This window comes from Schistocerca serialis, chromosome 3 (genome assembly GCF_023864345.2).
Source record: "Schistocerca serialis cubense isolate TAMUIC-IGC-003099 chromosome 3, iqSchSeri2.2, whole genome shotgun sequence".
Classification (NCBI taxonomy): domain Eukaryota; kingdom Metazoa; phylum Arthropoda; class Insecta; order Orthoptera; family Acrididae; genus Schistocerca; species Schistocerca serialis.
The window spans coordinates 447135916-447159319 of NC_064640.1; the positions used below are offsets into that span (position 1 = coordinate 447135916).

The 23404-nt window shown below is 45.0% G+C and overlaps 1 protein-coding gene across 1 annotated transcript in view; it reads left to right on the forward strand.

The window, feature by feature from the left end:
• Window positions 1-23404, forward strand: part of LOC126470344 (uncharacterized) — a 913419-nt gene that overhangs the window by 819272 nt on the left and 70743 nt on the right. The window contains exon 19 of the mRNA XM_050098134.1: window positions 19810-19991. Within this exon, the coding sequence (XP_049954091.1) occupies window positions 19810-19991 (182 nt within the window). The remainder of the gene's footprint in view (window positions 1-19809; window positions 19992-23404) is intronic.

Sequence of the window (23404 nt, forward strand, 5' to 3'; positions counted from 1 at the left end):
CCATCGCGACCTCCTCGTGCAGTCTGACGACGAGCTTCGCGCCAATCTGGAAAGGGGGGTGTTCCATTTCATCCGGCGCGTTTACAGGGGACCCAAAGACAACAGGGTTGCTATTGGTCCCTTCATCTTGGCCTTTGAGGGTGATTAATTGCCTGAAAAGGTCAAGGTTATGGTTTACCGCTGTGATGTTAAACCATACATCCCTTCCCCTATGTGGTGATTTAAGTGCTGGGAATTCTGGCACATGCCCGCTGCACTTCCAGCACCACATTTCGAGACTGTGGACACCCCCTGCATCTAGATACTCCATGTGCGCCTCCTCCCACTTGTATCAGCTGCGGAGAGCAGCACTCCCCCTGCTCGCCAGACTGCACAGTACTCCAAAAGGAGCAGAAAATCATGGAGTAAAAGACCCTGGACCAGTTGACTTAACAAAAGGCTAAGTGTAAATTTGAACGATTACACCCCGTTTGGTTGACGTCGACCTATGATGCAGCTACATTACCATCGCCATCCCAAGTACCAGTTGTACCAAAGTCTGTGCCACGAACAGTGGACCCTCCGGGCCTGTAGAATACATCTACCCCCTTGGTTTTAGGGGGAAAATCTCCTTCCATTGCTCTCAAAGTACCTACTTCGGGAGCAAGACCCCGCCCCCCCCCCCCCCCCCCCAAACGCAGGGGACATCGGTCCCTTCCTCCGGCTCCTCTCATGTGGAAGGGGCAACTTGGGACCCTCTCTCCCAAGGTCTCTAGTAATGCTGCAGCGGACACTCGCCAGTGGCTAAAGGAGCACAAAAGCTGCTGGACAAAGAGCTTCATGGTCTTCCTCTGTGCCTGAAGCTACTCCGGATAAGTCCTCCCAGCAAGCCCCTAAAGAGAAGCGAGAGGGCAAGCAAACAAAGGAGTCTGCTAAGAAAAAGGACCTTCTGGTGGCCCCATCACCACTACTCCCTACAAATTCTGCACCTGAGGACCTGGATCTCACTAATGCCTCATTCACATACTCAATCCATGGCAGCAGGTGACCCTGAGGCTTAACCTGCCTCCTTGCATGCTTCATGCCTTCTCAGCCTCACGATAACGTCATTCTCCAGTGGAATTGCAGTTTTTTCCACCACTAGGCTCAGCTACGGAAACTGTTAAGCTTGACACCTGCTTTCTGCATTGCCCTCCAGGAAACCTGGTTCCCGGCAATGCGGACCCCTGCCCTCCGCAGCTATAGGGGATTATACAAGAACCGTAGCGACTATAGTAGTGTGTCAGGTGGAGTTTGTGTCCGCCCTGAACTAAGTATGCAGTGAATCTGTGCCCCTTCCAACCCCTCTTGAAGCTATGGCTGTCTGGACGACGACGACCGGGAACTAACTGTCTGCAACGTATATCTTCCTCCAGATGGTGCAGTACCCCTGAACGCATGGGCTGTACTGATACATCAACTCCCTAAACCTTTCCTACTTTTGGGAGATTTTAACGCTCATAACCCCTTGTGGGGTGGCACTGCGCTTACTCGCCGAGGTAGAAACGTCGAAACTTTGTCTCAACTCGACCTCGACCTCGACCTCTGTCTCTTAAATACTGGAGCCCCCACACATTTCAGTGTGGCTCATGGCACTTACTCGGCCATTGGTGGTTTATCCCTCTGCAGCCCAGGACTTATCCCATCTAGCCACTGGAGAGCACACAATGACTTGTATGGTAGTGACCACTTTCCCATCTTCCTGTCACTCCCCCAGCGCCATTCCCCGTGACGTCTACCAGACTGGGATGCATTCACCTCTGCTGTCACCGTTGAATTTCCCCCACAAGGTACCATCGATGTCGTAGTTGAGCAGGTCACCAGAATGATCGTTTCTGCGGCGGAAAACACGATCCCCTTGTTCTTTAGGCTGCCCCCAGCGAAAGCCAATACCTTGGTGGTCACAGGAAATCGCTGAGGCCATTAAAGAACGTCGGCGAGCTCTACAGCGACGTAAGTGGCATCCTTCCCTAGAGCACCTAATAGCTTTTAAGCGGTCCCATGCCCACGTTCTCTAGCTTATAAAAAGATGGAAACAGGAATGTTGGGAGAGGTATGTCTCGACCATTGGGTGCCATACGTCACCTTCCCAAGTCTGGACCAAGATGGGACCTGTTTGTGGGTACCAGACCCCAACAGTTGTTACTGGCATTAACATCAGTGGCGTGTTATCTATCGACGCAAACGCAATTGCCGAGCACTGTGCTCGAGCCTTTGTGTCGGAGAATTACCTCCCAGTATTTCACACCCTCAAATGGCAGATGGAAAGCAAAGCCCTCTCGTTCACTGAACGTCACAGTGAACTCTATAATGCTGTATTAACAGAATGGGAACTCCTCAGCGTTCTTGCACATTGCCTTGTTACAGCTCTTGGGCCAGATCGGATCCACAGTCAGATGGTCAAACATCTCTCCTCCGACTACAAGGGACATCTTCTCGTGATCTTCAACCGGATGTGGTGCGATGGCGTCTTTCCATTGCAATGGCGGGACAGCACCATCATTCCAGTGCTCAAAACGCGTAAAAACCCGCTTTGATGTGGATAGCTATCGCCCATCAACATCACCAACGTTCTTTGTAAGCTGTTAGCACGAATGGGAAGCCGGCGGGTGTGTTGGATCCTGGAGGCACGTGGCCTACTGGCTCCATGCCAGGGCGGTTTCCGCCGGGGTCGCTCTACCAGTGATAATCCAGTTTCTCTCAAGTCTGCCATCCGAACAGCCTTTTCCAGACGCCAACGCCTGGTTGCCATCTTTTTTGATTTTCGAAAAGTGTATGACACCACCTGGTGACATCATATCCTTGCCACATTGAGTGGGGTCTCCAGGCCCTCTCCCGATTTTTATCCAAAATTTCTTGTCGCTCCATACTTTCCGTGTCCAAGTTGGTGTCTCCCATTGTTCCCCCTCCCTCCCCCCCCCCCCATATCCAGGAGAATGGGGCCCCGCAGGGCTCTTTATTGAGTATGTGTCTATTTTTACTGGCCATTAACGGTGTAGCAGCAGCTGCCGGGCCGTCCGTCTCACCTTCTCTGAATGAAGACAACTTTTGCATTTCGTACTGCTCCTCCAGTACTGGTGTTACTAAGCGGCGCCTCCAGGGAGCCATCCACAATGCACAGTCATAGACTCTAGCCCACGGCTTCCAGTTTTCAGCCGCAAAGTCGTGTGACATGCACTTCTATCGGCGTCGTACCGTTCATCTGGAGCCAGAGCTTTACCTTAATGACGATCGACTCTGTAGTGGAGACATACCGATTCTTAGCACTGATTTTCGACGCCCAATTGACGTGGCTTCCTCACCTTCGTCAGCTTAAGCAGAAGTGCTGGCAGCACGTCAATGCCCTCCGCTGCCTGAGCAACACCGACTGGGATGCAGATAGCTCTACGCTGCTGCAGCTCTACAAGGTCCTTGTTCAATCCCACCTTGACTATGGGAGTGTGGTTTATGGTTCAGCAGCGCCCTCGGTGTTGCGTTTACTCGACCCAGTGCACCACTGTGGCGTTCGACTGGCAACGGGAGCTTTTAGAACGAGTCCGGTGACGAGCGCCCTGGTGGAGGCCGGAGTCCTTCCATTGATGTTCAGGCATGCAGAACTGCTCGCCAGCTACGTTGCACACATTCTTAGTTCTCCTAAACATCCAAATAATCATCTCCTCTTCCCATCCCTGGTGGTTCATCTCCCGCATCGGGGGCCCTGGTCAGGGCATAAGATTGCAGTTCGCGTTCGAACTCTTCTGTTTGAAGTGGGAGTCCTTGCCTTTACCACCTATACTCAAGGTCCAGTCACGGACACCTCCATGGTGTACACCTAGGCCGAAGCTTCGCCTGGACCTTTCACATGGTCGTAAGGACTCAGTTAACCCCGCGGCTCTCTGCTGTCACTTCCTCTCGATTCTTGACATGTACTGGCTCCATGAAGTTGTTTAAAGTGATAGCTCGATGACTGATGGGCACGTTGGCTTTGCGCATGTTTATGGAGGACATATTGAACAGCACTTCTTGCCAGATGGCTGCAGTTTTTTCACTGCAGAGCTGGCGGCCATTTCTCGTGCTCTTGGGCGCATCCGCTCATGCCCTGGCGAGTCGTTTATTCTCTGTACTGACTTCTTGACCAGTTCTACCTCCGCCATCCTTTGGTAGCGACCATCCAGGAGTCCATCTATGAGCTGGAACAGTCCAGTCGTTCCGTGGTGTTTGTGTAGACCCCAGGCCACGTTTGAAACCCAGGAAATGAACTCGCCGACAGGCTGGCCAAAAAGGCTACACGGAAACCGCTTCTGGAGATCGGCATTCCTGTAACTGACCTGCGGTCATTATAATGCTCAAGGTTTTTCAGCTTTGGGAGACGGAATGGCATAATCTCAGTACGCACAACAAGCTGCATGCCATTAAGGAGACTATAAATGTGTAGAAGACCTCCATGCGGGCCTGTCGGAGGGACGCTATGGTTCTCTGCTGGCTCTGCATTGGCCATACGTGGCTAACACATGGCTACCTGCTTCGTCGTGAGGACCCACCGCGGTGTCACCGTTGCTCACATATGACTGTCGTCCGCATCTTGCTGGATTGCCCACTTTTAGCCGCTCTGCGACGGACTTTTAACCTTCCCAGCACCCTACCGTCGGCGTCTGCCTCAACAGCAGATTTAGTTTTGTTTTATTCGTGAGTGGCCTTTTTATTGTACCATCTAAGGGTGGGCATTTACCCTTCTCTCAGAGGTCGCCACCCTCCCTCAATTTTAACTCTGTCTCACTTTCTTTGCATTTGTTTGTCTTGTTGGTCGTCTTTTGCGTACATGTGTTCATCTCGCCTTGTCTTTTTCGGGTGGACATTTTAATGGGTTGCAGAGTGGCTGGCTCATCCTCTTCTATTATTGTGATCAGCCAGCCCAGACCATCTGCTTCATGTTTTTAATATCTTCTTATTTTCTTCTTCTTCTTCTTCTTCTTCTTCTACTTTTCCTTGTGGTGTATGTTTTCTCCGTTTTTTGTTCTTTCCATTCGTTATCTTTTTAGTTGTTGTGTTGGGTGTTTTTGTACCTTGAGCTTGCTTGCGTCAGGAAAAAATGACTGATGACTCTGTAGTTTGGTCTCTTTATACCCCAAACAAACAAACAAACAATTACCTTTGACCAGCACCTGAATATGGTCCTGGGAGTGATTTTTCATAGGGACCTCATTCTTCAAACTGGTGAGGAACTCGACGCTAATCTGGAGTGACGTGGCGTTCAGTTTGTTTGACGTGTGCTGAAAGGTTGTAAAGACAAGCGCACCGATAATGGCGCCTTAATTATGGCTTTCAAGGGAGATAACCTCACAGGGAAGATCGAGGTTGTGTGTTACCGATGTGACGTGAAGCTGTACATCCTACCACCCATGAGATGCTTTTGGTGCTTGCATTTTGGGCATAGGTCTTCCCGCTGTATGGCGGACCCTCTGTGTTGGCTGTGGAATCTCTCTCCAAGAGGGAAGCCTCTATGTTCCGCTACATATGTGTGTAAATCGTCATTAGCGCCACTCTCCACGCTCGCCAGATTTTCCAGCTTACAACAAAGAAAAGAAAATGCGTGTGTATGAGTCCCTGGTTCGTCTGTCTTACACTGAGGCTTGTCAAAAAGATGACTGACTCCATCCAGTGCCGATGTCTTCTACTTTTGCCTCAGTTACTACATCCATCCCCCTCCCACCTTTTTCTTACCACGCTGGCAGCTCTTGTCCTTTCTCTGGCTCCTGGTAGGGACGGGGCTTCCTCTCAGAACACCCCTCCCCAGTGTTCTTAGATAGGAAGCCTGCAACCTTGGATCAGACAAGGGATACACGCTCCAAGGGTCCGAAAGCTGCTCGCTCTCTGTCTGATCCAGACATTGCTGCCATCTGTTCCCTTACTGACAACACCTCCTACCTCCCTCCGAGGGAGGGGGAGGGGAGGAGGAGCAGCAGCAGCAGCAGCAGCAGCAGCAGTGAAAGTCCAAGGACGAGACTTCCCCGGCATCCTGGGGTCTTAGTCCACTCCTCCTCACTCCGAATCAGACCCAGTTTTTATGTATGTCACCTCCATCATCGTTGGTGATGACTGCTGACCTGATGCATGTACTCCTCTGAGCTGCTTCATGTCTAACCTGGATTCTCGCTACACGATAGTCCAGTGGAATTGCAACGGATGTTACCGACACCTACCTCTTATTCTGTGTTCTTTCTTTTCAAAATACGCACTTCTGTTATCTTTTCCAACGTTTCATGGTTATTGGGCGCTCTGTCGGAACTATGCCTGGTCTGGTACTGCATCTGGAGGGGTCTGCACTTCGTTTTGCACTGATGCCATTAGTGACTGGGTCCCCCCCTCATACCAAACTGGAAGCAATAGTGGTACGAGTGCGAACGACCCCAGAAATTACCATTTGCGGTGTCTACCTCCCTCCAGGTAGGCAACTTCTCTGTGTTGAACTGCCTACCTTAATACAGCAACTCTCGCTCTCGTACCACCACCTCGGGGCTTCAGGGCACACCATCTCCTGGGGAGGAGTGCCATTTCAATGAGTAAGGATCATCTTATTGACCAACTTACTACAGACTTCGATTTTTTTCTCCTCAATGACGGTTTCTCACACACTTCAGTAACCTCATTCCACCTTTTCTGCTATCGATCTCACGATCTTCTCCCTTGCTATCATAGCTTCACTACACTGGTCACCACATGATGATCTTTGTGACAGTGACTACTTTCAGGTGTTTCTACCATTCCCCTGCCGCCGCCAGGCAGACAGGCCCAGACGTTGGGCATTCGACAGAGCCAATTGGCCAATATATACCTCTGCTGTGCACTTGGACACCTCTCTCGGATTACATTGATGCAGTCGTGCAGGATGTATTCTGACACTATTCTTCATTACGCTGGTACTGCTACCGCCTATCCATGGGTCCCCGTCGTCGTCGTCGTCGTCGTCGTCGTCGTCGTCGTCTGGTACCGTGGTGGACCAAGGACGTAGCTCTCGCTATCTAGGACCGCGGGCGGGCGCTGCAGTGACACTGTTGTCAGAATACCATTATCGCTTTTAAGCGTGTCTGTGCTAAGGCTCGCTACCTTATCATGCAGAGTAAAAAGGAATGCTGGGGACGTATGCCTTGGCCAGAGCTCCGCAGCCTTCTGGGCCACCAGTGACAATCAACTGTCCAGAGTCGTATCGTACATGGTGCTCTGTGCACTGATTCATCAGTCTTTGTAGAACACCTTGCACTTTGTGACAGCATTTGCGCCCTCTTCCTTATCCTGCTACCTTTCTCTTGCAGAAGCAATGAGCTGAAGAAACCCACCTCTGTTTAAACCCCCGCCAAGCAGAAGCTTCACTGACTAGGGATTCTTGCAGGCTCCTACCTCTCCACATGACTCAGCCCCAGGCCCAGATTCCATCCACAGCCAGATGATCCATCACTTGGAAATTACCCAGAGGTAACATCTACTCAGGGTCTTCAACCACATTTGGCTCACAGTTGTTTTCCCCTCGCAATGGCAAGACAGCATAGTTATCTCTGTACTTAAGCCTGGAAGAATCCAATGTGTCTCGACAGCTACCGACCGATTAGCCTGACGAACGTACTTCGTGAACTGATCGAGAGGATGGTTAGCTTCTGATTATGTTGGGTATTCGAATCTCGTGGCCGCAGTGTGGTTTGCGGAAGAACTGTCTCCAACTGACGACTTACTCAGATTGGAAACTGCAATCTGTCGGGCTTTTGCTAAACGCCAACACCTTGTCGCAGTCTTCTTTGACCTACATAAGGCATATGACGCGGATTGCCGCCATCCCATTGCAGTTACCCTCCATCACTGGGACTCTCGCAGCCCCCTTCAGATTTTTATCCGTGAATTTTTAACCCAACGGAACTTCGAGGTTAGAATTGACACTTCACTCAGCATCCCTTGGATCTAGGAGAACTGTATCCCACAGGATTCGGAGTTAAGTATCACACTCTTCCTCGTCGCCATCAATGGGATTGTAAACTCTGTTGGCTCTCTGGTTACACCGGAGTTGTATGTCGACGATTTTTGCATATTGTGCACCTCCCACTCAGAAGCATCTGCTGTGAACGCCAGCTCCAAGGCGCCATCCAACAGGCCTTTGCGTGGACACTTCCCCATGGCTTCCAGTTTCTTCCCTCTAAAACGAGGGTTACGGATTTTTGCTGTCAACCACAGTTCACCCCGATCCAGAACTTTATTTAGGCAACCAGCTCCTAGATGTTGTTGCATAGTCCCATTTCTTGGGTCTTATTTTTGATAACAAGCTGACATGGCTACCCCATATTCGCCACCTGAAGACTACCTGCATGCAGAAACTTAATTGTCTCCGCCTCCTGGCCCAAAAAGTTTGGGGTGCGGACCATGCTACTCTTCTTCATGTTTACTGCACTCTGGTTTTGTCCAGACTAGGTTATGGCTGTCAGGCTCCTGGCTCCTGACTCACCGGCTCCTTCCACTCTGAAACTGCTTGAACCTGTTCATCATTATGGGGTGCGTCTGGCTATTGGTGCCTTCCTCACGAGTCCCATCGACAATCTCCTTACAGAAACGGGGATTCCCTCTACAAATGCGATGAAGCCAACTCCTGGTTTCTTACGCAGTCGCCATTCAACGATTCCCTGACCATCACATGTAAACTTTTCTCTTTGCAAATGAGGGATATCTCCCCCTGATACCCATTCTCAGGTAGCATTGCTGGTTGGAATGCGCCTCACTTCCCTCTTTTGGGATCTCCATCTCCACTCACTGGAATGATGTGCCCCGTGTATTTCCGTATGGTGCATAGACCATGGATTAAGACCGACCAATTGTAGTGCCTAAGATTTGTCGCCCCTATGATACTGCGGCATCTTGTACATTCCATCCTCGAAGAGTTCAAGGATGCTGATCGTTCTAAAACGATAGGTACTACGGGATACGCTTTTACGTCTTCTGCGGGCATGGAACACCATTTACTGCAAGGATCATGCCGTGTTGTTCATAGGAGAACTGCTAGCCATTGATAGTGCCCCCCCCCCCCTCCACAGTGTTTTAATATGTACCAACTCAATGAGCAGCCTTTAGGCTATAGACCGATGCTAGTCTCGTCATCCTTTGGCCTCTCTGTCTATGACCTTATCTCTGCCGTTGGCCGTGCCACCTGCTTAGTTGTCTGTCTTAGGGTCCCAAGTCATGTTGGCATCCCAGGGAATGAATTGGCTGACCGTTTGGCTAGAAGCAGTACTTGTCCCCCATTTCCTTTCATGAATTCAGGTGCAGATATGCGGCTACACATTAAATCTCTCTTTGCCCAAAAATGGAATGGCATCTGGTGCCCTACTGCTGTCAGTAATAAACTTCGCACAATCATGGAGACTACTACAGTTTGGCGCTCTTCCTTCCACTCCTCTCGGAAAGAGTCCACTTTCTTATTCCGTCTATGCATCGGTCATACTAGGCTCACGCATTGTTTTCTCTTGTGTAAGGAGCCACCCCCACACTGTGGCTGTGGAGCCAGACTGACGGTATCCCATATACTGGTGGAATGTCCGTTTCTTTTGGGCCTTCATACTAAGTATAGCCTTCCGGATTCCTTGTCTTTAATATTAGCAGATGATTCACAGATGATTGAACTGGTTCTCAGTATCGTTCGCGAAAGTGCTTTTTATTTTCAATTACATAGTTTTCATTTACTAGTGGAGCAGGGGCAGGGTGGTTATGCTTTGGGGCCTCTCTTCGTATTTTCTGGGTCTAGGACCGATGACTACTACCCCCTTTAGAAAGACCACTCTTTTATCCCTCTGTTTTTCCAGATTCTGGCTTTGGCCTACCCTTTTACGCTTTCTACTGTGTGGGCTTCTAGCTTTCTCATTTTATAGTTTGACCCCTCTGACTGGATCCGCCCACTTTTAGTGGACACGTCTATCTTACTCACGTTATTTTTGAATTGCAGGCCTGATGACCTCGCCGTATTGTCTCATAACCGCCCTCAATCAATCAACCGCTCTCTCAAACCTTCGGTAAATGTAATTAGTCACCTCCCTCCTTGCTGTTCAGTATCCCCCCCTCCCCCCTTCACATTCTATTAAGTATTCCCACCTGTGTCACTCACACCTGCTTGTGACGAGGTCATTAGCAACGGACTAACTACTTGGGGAACTGTGCCTGTTGAATGGATCCGGTTGAAACACGTATCGTTTAGAGTGCTGAGCTTTGTATGATAGACACGGCGAGGAGGCTCACACTGCAGAATGATAGCATATGTCAAACTCTTTGACGCTGGTATGTATTCGGTACCTTTCGCCTCTGATGAAAACTTTCGGTCAGAATCGAAATTACCGGAAATCCATGCGCATGACTTAAAATAGGATGTTTTTCTAGTTCTCGAGTAAATATCAGGTGGATTTGGTGTAAAGAATTCATTAATCAGTAATACGCTAAATGCGTTTTTTCTTGTCGTGGGATATTCATCGATGTTTATGTGCCCATTAAGCCCAAAAGTCTTAGAATCGATATCAAACCCGTATGATTTTTCATTTAACTAATAAAATATGAACTTACCAATTAATTTCGGCCCTCTTACTTCATTGTTGAAACATCTTTAATCGACTTTTTCTATAATAGATTTTTGCCCTTATTTTTTGTAGAGTATCGGTATTTGGTTTTTAAAATTAGGACTGTGTCGATAGGTATGGACTAGTGTGTGATAGGTTTCCCCTTGAACTCATGGTTGTGGTGACACTGATACATAGCGTAGTTAGAGGCTTAGGTTATACTAGAAGATGACAATTTGGTTGAGAGTCCGCGAAAAGTGATGTCAGCAGATTGATCTGTAGCGTAGCCCGATGTCTACGTTCGGCCTGTACTTAACTCATTGTCGTTTTATAAAAACTGCAGTTTCAGAGGACATTGTAAGTAAGGTTCCAGTATGACTGCGTAAAACATTTACTGAGTATTACGACAGCTGTTTCGGAAGACTTCCATTTTCAAGTACATGCATATGCAAAGTTACAGTGTGCTATATAGTGCTACAGGAATTTTAGACTTAATTTTTATAAGTGAAGAATTTCGTGAGTAATTGAGGTATAACAGAAATAAGTCGTAATTCTCATTATCGCGAATTACACAAATAACTATGTTGTAATTAATGTTTATATTTCTAAATTGTGTGTGTAAGAGGAACACTTTCTTTTGCTTCGTCCTGACGTATATAACATCGGGTGTGACTGTATCTGTTTACTTTTCAGTCAAATTTCACGTGAAATTCTAAAATATCGATTTAACGTCGATTTTGTACTTTTTAATACAGAATGGCGTAATATTTTGTTATATTTACTGTAATTTTTGACAGTTCACATAATATATGTCTTGTATTTAAATAGTAACAGACTATGGTCAGAGGTGATTCTATCTTTAGGTGTCGTAAGTATGTATGTCCTATCTTTGGTTCTCAACTTAACGTAACGTTTTTCTGACGTATAAATAACATCTGGCGTTACTGTTCGTGGTACATTTCACGTTGACTTTGTTCTGTTAGTTTTCATACAGCAGGGTGTGACGTTTTAGTGGAAATTGTAAATATTTAGTATGGGATAGTTGACACCACAGATGCTTTACATTTGTGTGAGAACAGACTTTGATCAGAGATGACGATGTCTGTAGATGTCTTTGGCATATGTATCCACTCTGGGCATTTCTCGTGCTTCGGAAGAGTCACTCGATTTTAATTTATCGTGTTTTTTAAAAGTGCGTTCATTTGGTTGGAAATGTTACCTGAAGATACCGTGGGTATGTATTTTAATTTAGTGTGTGTGTCTTGTTTTCTCTAATTAGGTTGATGTCTTTGCGTAGTGTGTCTCGTTTTGGTTTTATTACTTTTTTATATAATTGGGTGACAATTTTAGGATCAAAGTTGTTCGCGTAAGCTATATAATGTAGTATTTCAAATTATTTATCGAATGCTTCTTTATATAGTGTAAAATTTATTAATCTATCGATCGTGGAGTTGAAATATGCAAATGTATGTGAAGTGGGATGACATGATTCGGCATTTGTGATTAAATCGGTGGTGGTAGGCTTTCTGTATATTTCGAAGTTGTGTTCAGCAAAAATAACACTGAACTCTAGTACATTGTAATTATCAAACTTTGTATACGTAGGTTCTTGATAATGGAAATCTTCAGAAACAGTGATACTGGAACCTTACTTACAATGTTCTTTCAAGACATATTTCACTGCAGGCACAGTCCTCAAGAAACTAAAATTTCAAAGTAAATTCAGAAGAAGCTGTGTTAATAGGCAAATGTTCCACAAGCATTTTCATGCGTGTTGGGCACATCAACTATGAAAAATGTGCTGATGCAATATACACTTATCTAGGAATGACTAGGCCATATTTTTGGTATTGCAAGGAAGTATCCAGAAACAACAAAACGTTCAGCAAATGCTAAAGCTGCTGTCATCAAAAACTTGTATTGTTTGATCACGATACTCCCTCGACATCAACGACTGGGTGATGTGTATTTTGTCCCGGTAAAACTGTGATGTAGTCAGTTTACACTGTACTTTTCAAACTGATCAGTATTGAAACTTAGTGTGTAGACTTCCTACATTTAATTGCGGATTTCGCATTTGTAACTACATTTTATTTACTTTGTTATGCTGCTTACGTGCTGTCAAGTCCGAACTTTTAGTGTTTGTATTAGAAACTCAGAAGCATTGCTAGTTACCATTGATGGTGATGGGGGACGCGTTTCCTGATGGGAATCATTGGCTGCTTATAAATCGAGGACGTACTCCTCCACTATCGAAAAGCCACACATAATTGCTTTCTCCCCATGTGAGTGACTTTTTATGGTAATCCTTATTCTGTAGGAGATATTCTAGAATTTTCCTTAATTCCAGTTTTGCTTAATAATGCGAGCAATGTGATTTTCTCGTGATAGTGGAATTGTATCGTAATGAAATCACAGGTAGGGGGGTTACAAATTCTTTCGATGGGGAAGCTGGACGAAGCAATACTCTGACAGGACCTAATGAAACTGCTAACATGTTCTATAGACGTTACGTGAAACTGACTTAATTGTCTGGCAAATTGCAGTTGTCTAGTTTCATATTTTTACACCGTAGAAATCTTAGTCAGTCGCTTGATTGTGAATCATTTTCATTTAAGACAGTGTGCTGCAACATAATAGATGTATTTAGTTTTACGCACTGAGTTGTTTGCTAATGGTTATCTTTCGAGGGAAACGGTCAAAGTCACGTCACTCTCTCTCTCTCTCTCTCTCTCTCTCTCTCTCTCTCTCTCTCTCTCTCTCTCTCTCTCTGTCTCTTCCCATTAACATTTGACGCCCCTTCTACGACAAGGCGTTTTGAGACGATGTACATACTCATGTTGGACAAGAATGGCAAAGCAACTTGGCCTTATTTATGCCTATGGAACCTTCCCGACATTTGACTTCAGCGTTTTAGGGAGGCCAAGGACAACCCAAATTTAGATTGTCGGACGGAGACTTGTACTCCGGTTCTTCCGAATGTTAATCCATCGTCTTACCCGCTGTGCCACCACGCCCGGTAATTTCACAGTGAATATTTTTAAGATAAAATGTGACATAGGATTTGCAAGTGCAGACACAATGATATCTTCAGTTGATTCTCCGAAGTATAACGGAAACAGTTTTGTCACATAAGAGTTTCGTTTTAAGGGCGGACCATCTACAAATAACAATATCAACAACAAGCGTTTAAAACAGTGTGTTTCGATCTCCCAAGTCTGCTGATGAATGACCTACTGTACTTTATTGTGACTCGGTAACGTGCTGTATATTAACCAATTTACCCAGTGTGTTAATAATGCCCAGTGCTAAGGTACACACGAAAAGTACAACTTTCGTCTATATGTTCAGTGCGTGTCCTTCCTCTGGTGACCCATGCGTTCTGTTTAATAGTACAACAGTAATTTGCGTTGGATGTTTTTACCACAGTACTTAGTTGGTTACAAACCAGTGTAATAGCATATCTCTCTCTCTCTCTCTCTCTCTCTCTCTCTCTCTCTCTCTCTCCCTGTGTGTGTGTGTGTGTGTGTGTGTGTGTGTGTGTGTGTGTGTGTGTGTGTGTGTGTGTGAACATGGTTTCTCGTTCAAACCACTGTGTTTCCTGCGCCTGTGCACACTGAGTTCTTAAGGGGTTTTTAAGAGCACGTCATTTTCACATCAGTGACACCTTGATTTAGGGCGCACTTCCCGCCGTATGAAGTGAAGTGCTCGTGCAAAAGACATTATCAAGCGGACCCAACGACCTTCGTGACGGTTGCTTTATCAGCCAGCGAAGTCGACACGATTTTTTCGTTTTACCGGCGCGCATGCAGAGGTGGAGAGAAGACCTACGCAGCTTCCTCACATATACTGCATATCATTCTTTCGTCGTATATTGGAAAACGCATGAAAGTATGGTTTCACACGCTGATAAGAAACAGGAACATTGGATGCTAAACGAAGTTACTGAAAGTTCATTTCCGTGTGTTAGGTTTCTGGTGGGCGATACACAAGGGCCTTCCGTTGAGACATTGGCTGCTTACTCGTAGGTGCCAAGAACGGTTTTCCTTTTGTCTTGCCGCGGTCGACCTTCATCGAGCTTGTTTTATAGGCCAAGCTGAGTTTGCAGTACGACCGACCAAGCGACTGCATTACACCACACACATTTGCTGTAGCTTGCTGCAGGAGTACAGTTTCGCGGCATTATTACGTGCTGTCTGCAGTTTATTTTTAAATAGTAGACATTGCCCAGATTTTGACAGTAAAACGAATTGCAAATTGCGAAACGGCAGTCGTAAATATCTTGTAAAAGGAAAAGCAAGACGTTGATAATTTCGTTTCAGCACTATCATTTTGTTACGGGACGAGCTAAATGGGGATATAGAGACATTTGGTATAATTGCGTTTAGAATTTAGATTTATTATCTGTGCATCGTGGGCAACCATACCACACAGCATGCCGTTAATTACACCTAAGTATATTAAACATCCATACGTTACCCGAGCACGTATTCGTATCATTTGGCGTGGCCGTGGACAAGGTTTCAAAAACCACTAAAGTAAGATTTGGTGATTACAGTCGTAAAACCTAGTCAGACCGTCTGCAATCGTCACCAACACTTCTGTAGGGGGAGGATCGTCTTATCACTCCATTCGTTTCGATCTGGTCACGAAAGGAGTGCGATTTTCTAAAAATGTATTGTAGGCTCGTCCTTGATTTCCCCTATCACGATGTTCTGGTAGGCGCAGTTACAGTAACTCCGAATTCTCCGAAACGTAATGATGTAATTTCGTTATCATTGTGACTTCATACTTATTGCTTTATTGCTGTACGAGCCAAGTAGTTTTCTTTCATTTTTTTTTTATATGTCGAACAGTGCTATCTCCTAATTATGTTACGTAAATGGAATTTTCTGGATAAACTTACATGCCACATATCGAAAGTCAATTAACGGACTCATTAAAATTTGTGGTGGACATGTATACTGTTCAGTATGTCAACCAAAGATACCTTCTATTAATTTATTTAGTTTTCTTAATCTGGGTTTGAGTAGTTCAGCACATCTGAAACTACTAATTGCGTTTTAGTAGGATGATATTGCTGAACAATACCGATACGGTGATATGTGCAAAAATAGTTAAGTAATGCTTAAACCAGCTGCGCTGTCGTTATGTGAAAGCTCTCTCTCTGTCGTGTGCCCAGGCTAGAAATTACTGCTACGGAACTTACACGAATATACAGGGTGTACATAAAGTCCAGGAACACTCAATTATTTATTGAAAGCCTTTTTTACAAACATTTGATATGCAAACTATGAGTGACGCGGCAGACGTCAATACGGCAATCGCTTCCCGTATTCTCTCCCGGAGCTCTGCTACATCACTTGGTAGAGGCGGTACGTACACCAGATCTTTGTGTCCCCACAGAAAAAGGTCGCATGGAGTGAGATCTGGTTATCGGGGAGGCCATTTCATGAAACAGCTGTCCCCTTTCTGTAGCACGGCCAATACATCGATGCGGCAGCTCCGCGTTCAGGTAACCACGAACTTCATGAAGAAAATAGGGTGGAGCCCCCATCCTGCTTAAAGATAAACGGAGCGTCTGATTGCATTTGAGGCATCAGCTGTAGCATACTTGATTTTGTCGAACTCCAACACACAGAAAGCTCTCTCCGCACCTGAACTCACCATTTTTGCAATTTGCGCTGACTATCGGCAAATTACCAAAGTACGCTGTGGCGGTATACATGAAGGGGGGGGGGGGGGGGGGGAAACACTTTCAGGGTTTCCCTTCAAAATGACAGATGTGTGATATCTGTACAATATTAGACTCTTGTGCAATAAATAATTGAAAGTATTCCCGGACTTCATGTACATCCTGTATAGTTAATGCGGCATCATTAGCTTAGAAGTGCGGTATCAGAAGCGCTGCCGTGATCTGCGCTCAACAGCAGCGGTCAGCCTTTCGTGGCAGCGGCGTATTTGTGTAATTAGTCTTGCACGTTATGACTAGTTAGAGCTCTGTCACTGTAATGGACGCTTTGTCCTTCGTGGCTTCCGCTGGCACAATGAAAAGTGTATCAGAACAACTGTTTCCTTTAACGTATACTGGACACGTGAAACCCTTCTTCAGAAACAACTTCTGTTAGCTTAGCCTGCATCTTAAGTTCGATACAACGGTCTGAGCAAATAATAGGTAAGTAATGCGTAAACTAGCTGCACTGTCGTTATGTGAAAGCTTTCTGTCGTGTGCCGAGGCTAGAAATTAAAGCGTTATTGCGGCGCTGCGGCAATCTTGCGTTATGCTAGATCTGTGATTCGTGTATTCCGTATCATCTGTTATTTGGAAAAAGTGTTTCGTTACTTAAAAGTTGGGACTGTCATTTATTTCAAAACCTCTTATAACAGTATTACGCAGAATTACTAAAACCTCTTTTAGAGACGGCTACCCCGCATGTTGTGACAATGAACTGTTCAGTAACCTGGTTGGATCTGACATATCTTCGTTGTTCGCGACATATCTTATTTGTGGGTTGAATCCTGAGAAGCGGGGCAAAGTCATTCTTGGAGTCTGTGTCAACAGTAATCGCGTCGTGCTTGGGTAGCTCAGTCGGTAGAGCACTTGCCCGCGAGAGGCAAAGGTCCCGAGTTAGTCTCGATCCGGCACACAGTTTTAATTTGCCAGGAAGCGTCACATCAGCGCATACTCCGCTGCAGAGTGGAAATCTCTTTCTACTTTTAAGCTTTCATTTGGAATCTGGAAGCCACTGTGACATAGATTTTTCTTTTTACTATGGCAAGACGAGCGTCATGGTGAGGAATAATGTATTGAGAATAAGAATTACGTATGCGTAACGTGGCAACCTTCACCATTGCACTTAATATTCGGAGTTGACCAACCAGCTGCCTCGCCCAACCAGCAAAAGTCCCTTAACCCGTTTTACAGGATGGGTGCAGGTAAAGAGTAAAGTGCGAAGCCCCTAACGCAATAATATTGACTAGTGAAGGACGTTTTGGTTGTGTGCGAGATAGTAGTGAGACACATAAATGACCCACGAAAGGTAGAGTCTGTGTTGTGTTGCAAAAATTCTCAGAGATTAAACTTCAAATTAAGATATGTTTTATATGGGTGTTTCAGGAATCTGCACATTGAAGTTTTTTTTAATGAGTTATGCACTCCTCTGTCTCGTACCTTTCATGTTAAAAACTGACATACATCTTATCCTCTCATTGATTTTGAACACTGAAATTGTTACTTTTCGAGATCCGCAAACATTGGACAGTAACCCATCTCGGATTCGATGGTTATTTTATTTGTGTGTGCCTTTTCGAGTTCCAACGATTTGTGCATTGTTTTGGAGGTGGATGTGAGAAACACACTCGACATTTGCCTAGATTGTGGGAAATCGCATAAAATCACTTACAGGTTGGACTGTGTCGTGTACGTTAAACAGCGTCTTGCTTTGATCTGAGTCTGGCTCGTAAGGTAGTGTATCGCGCGGTTAGTTGTAAAAGAAATTGGAAAGTGGAACAGATTTGGAATTTGGAGTATTGTTTTGTTTCGAAATAATTTTCTCGCCATCTTCGAGTGAGAGGGATTAAAGGATGAACCTGTTCATTAGCTAGCATTTTTAATAGTGTGTTCCTCTACCAGAATCATCGTTTTTGTTTCACTTGTTGAACAAAACGGCCACAAAATGGAATCAGCGGGTTCCCTCGTGACAGTCTCCACACATACGTTTTTAATAGTGTTTGCTGTGAATGAACTATGTTCTATAAACATAGACAAATGGAATGGATATCATCAGTCCATCAGTTTTAGGCGCTACATAATTTTTTTTTACTCAAAAGGTGACACTCAGATACATAAATTTCATGCTTAAAAATTAATGATGTTTGGCGTTTTTGCCATTTCCGTGACACTGAAATAGCGACTCGGTGTCTTCGGTGTCAAATTCTCTTTCGATGGACTTAACTGTGCACTGAGTATTGCCCTGAATTGGCTACTGATGTACTCGTTGGCGAGCGCAATCCAAACTAACGTAAGATGTCAAAAGCAGAACAGCTTAATTATTCGTGTAGATCCGTTACGTTTGCACAGACTTGCGTGAATGTCTTTGGCTGCATTGGTTCTGCTTTTACATGGCGGAATGAAGTGGGGATATCCAAATAACTTTTGACATTTGCTTGCCCTAAAGATTACTACGAAGGCAGAAATAACGAATTTCCCGTACAAAACGCACAATTTTTCTTATTCGGAGGCACGTTGCCCTTATGTTACGATATGGTGTTAGTTTTTGTTGTTGGTACCGAATTCTTCGCACATTTGATAATTATGGTGTCAAGCATGAATATTTCACTCTGCAGCAGTGTGTGCGCTGTTCTGACAATTCCTGACAGGTTGAAATTGCCCCAGAGCGGGACTCGAACTCGATTCCCTATCAACTGTTTGGCGTCTCGTCGACGAAAACATTGATGGGAACAGGACAGTCCATAAAATATTCGAGGCTCATATAAAGACAGCACAGCTATAGGAAAAATGAAATAAAAGTAGGGTACGTTATCAAGCTTTACTCGTCCAGTACACGACAGTAACTATAAGTCTGGGAGAATGTGTAAGACACTATAGTAACAATCTCATTTAGCTCGTTTTTCGTAAAAACTAACTTATTCATATCCTTTGGCGGTGCCTCAGTAATATTTACGTCACTGCATCTTTGTTAACTTCTTACTTGAACTTGCGCTACATGTTGTTTGTGGATTCTGCATTCATTCCTTATAATTATTTTTCACCTTCGAAACTGGTACGTTTTTCAAGAGAAACGTATTGTTTAAACTTCCCAAGGTGATATTGATTTGTTTTTTCCAGTGTCATTCTTATAATATAACGGTTCGCGTCGGTGATAGTCGTTCTGCTAGACGAATGTGCATTAGATACTATAAAGAGTTTAACACAATATTTCCTTTTTTTATGCGTAGTTCTACCCGGAGAACTTATGTCAGGGAATTTACATCGAAACTGTGCTGTAATTAGAAGATGCTTTTCTAAAGTAAGCTTTTAATTGAGGATTCTGGTATAGATGTGTTCGCAGATACTTCCTGTTTGCCAGAATGTTTTTATTCTCTGTAGACCGATTCGTATACTAGAAGTGACCGTTAAGAGAATGTGGGTAACTGAGTGATGAATTTCAAATTCTTTGGATTACAAGCCGTATGCCAACGCATTATTTTACTCCTATGTTCGCACATTTCCTTTCAGGCTGGCTGGATCGCTGGCAGCAACTGTACAGCACTGCAGAAGAGCTGCAGAGAGTGCGCTGCTTGCAGCGCGAGATGGTCACCATGCGCGAGGAGATGATGGATCTCGCCAACAGGGTGACCAATATTTCCAGCGAGCTCAAGGACAGAAGTCAGCTCGATGGTGTCATCCAAAAGGTCAAGGTGAGTACTCTTTCTGATCCACCTTTCTATTTTTGCGCATGCACGCATACCTCGACTGAAAAATGCGGTGTGGACTATCCGAGACTCAGGAATTCTGTCTCATTGTCTCGTATGTTTATTGACCCGCCAGGTTAGATGAGAGCGCTAATGCGCTGCTTCCTGGACTCGGGTGGGCGCGCCAGCTCCGGATCGAATACGCCTGGCGGATTAACGACAAGGGCCGGTGTGCCGGCCAACCTGGATGTGGGTTTTAGGCGGTTTTCCACATCCCCACGTCCAGCTTCAGTTACACGCCTCGCAGACATTTGAAAAACGTTCGCACTATATCATAGTTTACACTTGATGCAGGCAGCTGGGGTACACTAATTCCATCCCGGGGTATGGGGTGGCGGCAGGAAGGGCATCCGGCCAAACCTTAAAATTAACCATGACAAATCCGTAGTTAAGCTTGCCGACCTTGCGCACGATGCGGGACAAAGGCAGTAACAAAAAAAGGAGAATCTCGTATGTTTATCGGTATCACGTAGTGATTTACAATTTTTATGCTCTCGCTTTTTTGGTGAAGGTTGTTTCTAGTCCGATAATATCGTGAACAAATTCCTAAGGGACCAAACTGCGGAGGTCATCGCTCCTTAGACACTTACACACTACTTAAACTAAATTGTGCTAAAAAGCGCACACACACACACACACACACACACACACACACACACACACACACACACACACGGGAGGACTCGAACCGGAGGGGCCGCGCAATCCATGACATGGCGCCTCAAACCGCACAGCCACTCCTCGCGGCTCTGGTCGCATGACTTCCAGATAGTATTCCTTATTGACCATTCGACCATAAGGCACTACGCCATAGTGATCGAAGAAAACAGTGAGGAGAACCTTCACATGTGATCGAAATTATCGATCTTTTTTTTTTTTCGGTCTTGGTTCTACAGGCAGTTTTTATTTGGATGAATGGGCCTTGGTTTTGACGTCATACCTGTTATGACCTCCTTTACAAGTTTTGGATCGTTGTCGACTTCATTCAGCAATTCCTGAGCGATGTCTACGCGATGTCTTTGGTCGAAATTCAAGAATTTCGGGACCAACTTTGCTGCTACACTTTTCATGCCCAAAACATCGGAAGAAATTGCTTGGTATGAGCCAAAGGATATACCGACATAATCAGCAACTTCTCTGATGCTTATACGGCGATTTCCCAGAACCATTTTCTTTACTTGTTCCACATTGTCGTCAGTAATTTCCAGGGCGGGCGTTATCTTAAACTTCATTTCGACCGTCTTCGACAGGTTTGCACTAATCGTACACTCTTGTCTTACTCATAGCAGATTCGCCAGAAACCACAGTCAACATCTCGAATGTGATGCTGCACTTCATTCCATTTTTAAAGCAAAATTTAATGCAAATTCTGTTAGCCATCGTTTTTGAAAGTAAAAATTTGCAGAGCACTCGAAAACGCGTATAACCTTTTCGACTGTTAACAGTAAACTAAATATTCAAAACAGTTGAAAAAAGCAAACATACATCAGGAACATGTTTTCCAACAAGATAAAAAAATTGAGTCATATGTATAAAGTCTGCGAAATTTAAAAATTGCCTTTACTTTTTGATCACATATGACTTCAATTTCCCTTGTATTACGTCGGTGAATCTGGTATCGTTGTGAAATGGTGCTTGGACAGATAAATTACTATTTTGATCCCTCCAACCTTACACCAAGAAGGACCATGACTTCTATTTTCTCTTCCACGCCATTAGCAACTAGTCTTCGGACGTAGCATTTGGCTATGGCTGAGGGGCGAGATAGTTGCTTTCATACACGCACGACACTTAATGAAACTTCAAGATTCAGTCAATTTATTCCGGCCGTAGAGACCTAAAGCGACTTACAACCTACCTACTTTTGCTTTCTGAAAACGTAACCAGGTGGATCACCCTGTTTAAAGCCTTGACTCTCCTAGTGTGCGCACGTGCTAAGTTAGCTACAAGTGTGTCATTGAGCATAACGATAATAGTATCCGCGCATTTACTGTTGGCGGCTGTCGACTTGTTTTAGCAAGGAATCTCCAGCCCCCACAAAAGCCTCCTGGAATAGAATGTGTAACTTTCGCATTTAGTGTCACCATCAAGAGATATGCGACCTGCCTTCTGAGTTTCCTACCGAGCAACTACAGAGTCAGAACTAACATGCGTAGGAAACGAACTTCTGAATGTACCGTGAAATCGAGTCCGAAGCTGTTGCTCAGTGGAGGAAGAGTGGGTAGCGCTTTTGATTAACCAAGATCTGCGTTATCGTTACTTTTCGCACAAAATACTCAAAAATACCGCAACAAACAAAACGTGGCTTCTATTACGCTGTGACATTGAGCGCAGAGCTTAGCAAAAGCGCACTTTGACCGAATACTGATCTTTAACGTTTGGAGAGGAGGAGAAATACCAGTAAAGCCATTTGTATACTAGCTAACATCAAAATGGAGATGTGGGTGTCCTTACTGTCGATGCATTGTTGAATTGACAGAGATTAGTTCGTGAAACGTTTACCTGCCGCACTTGGTAGATTACGTCAGTCTGTGACGAAATGTAAATCATATCTTCTCTCTCTCTCTCTCTCTCTCTCTCTCTCTCTCTCTCTCTCTCTCTCTCTCTCGCGCGCGCGCCCCCTCCCTCCTCTTTCAACGTTATAAAACTTAAGAAATATTAACTCCTGTTTTGTGATACTTTGAATTAAATTTTTAGTGTTTCTTCTAAGACATTTTGTGCTACAACCACTGATAACTAACTTTTAGGTAATGAGTATGTAGTATAGTTTATGCAGCGATCTTACCTTTACTAAAAAACTGACCGTGTGTATCAGACTTTTTGTATCCTAGTTTTCAGTCCAGGACACGGACCATCTTTGGATCAGTTACTAGAAAAAGGGTGTCAGAGTGTAGGTATCAGTACTTGTAGAAACAGTCTTTTCCCAGTAACTGATATGAAAGTGATCAGTTGCCAGTAGTGAAACTCGTTATCAATAATAGTTCCTATAATTCATGCAGTCAGTTGTTTAATAAACATATCACGATACGACCACGACATTCTGTCGTTACTCTAGTATGTCATGCCTTCCAATAGCAGGATTTCAGCTTAGAATGTCAATGTCATTTAATATTTCTTGTTGTCTTCTAGTGTTCAGGGTGATGGTGCTAAACGGGGGCAAACTGCAGGAGACGATCCCTGAGAGAATTAGTAGAGAAGGGTCATAAGGACATGTGGTTGGGATTGCGTCCACTTGAATGTGTAGGCAAAACATCTCTGACAATGTAGGTTTCAGTGACTGAAAGCACACATGAGAACACGCCGGGCATGTTTTGTCTGTAGTAATGTTCTAGTGGCAGCGAACCATCAGCACTGGTTGA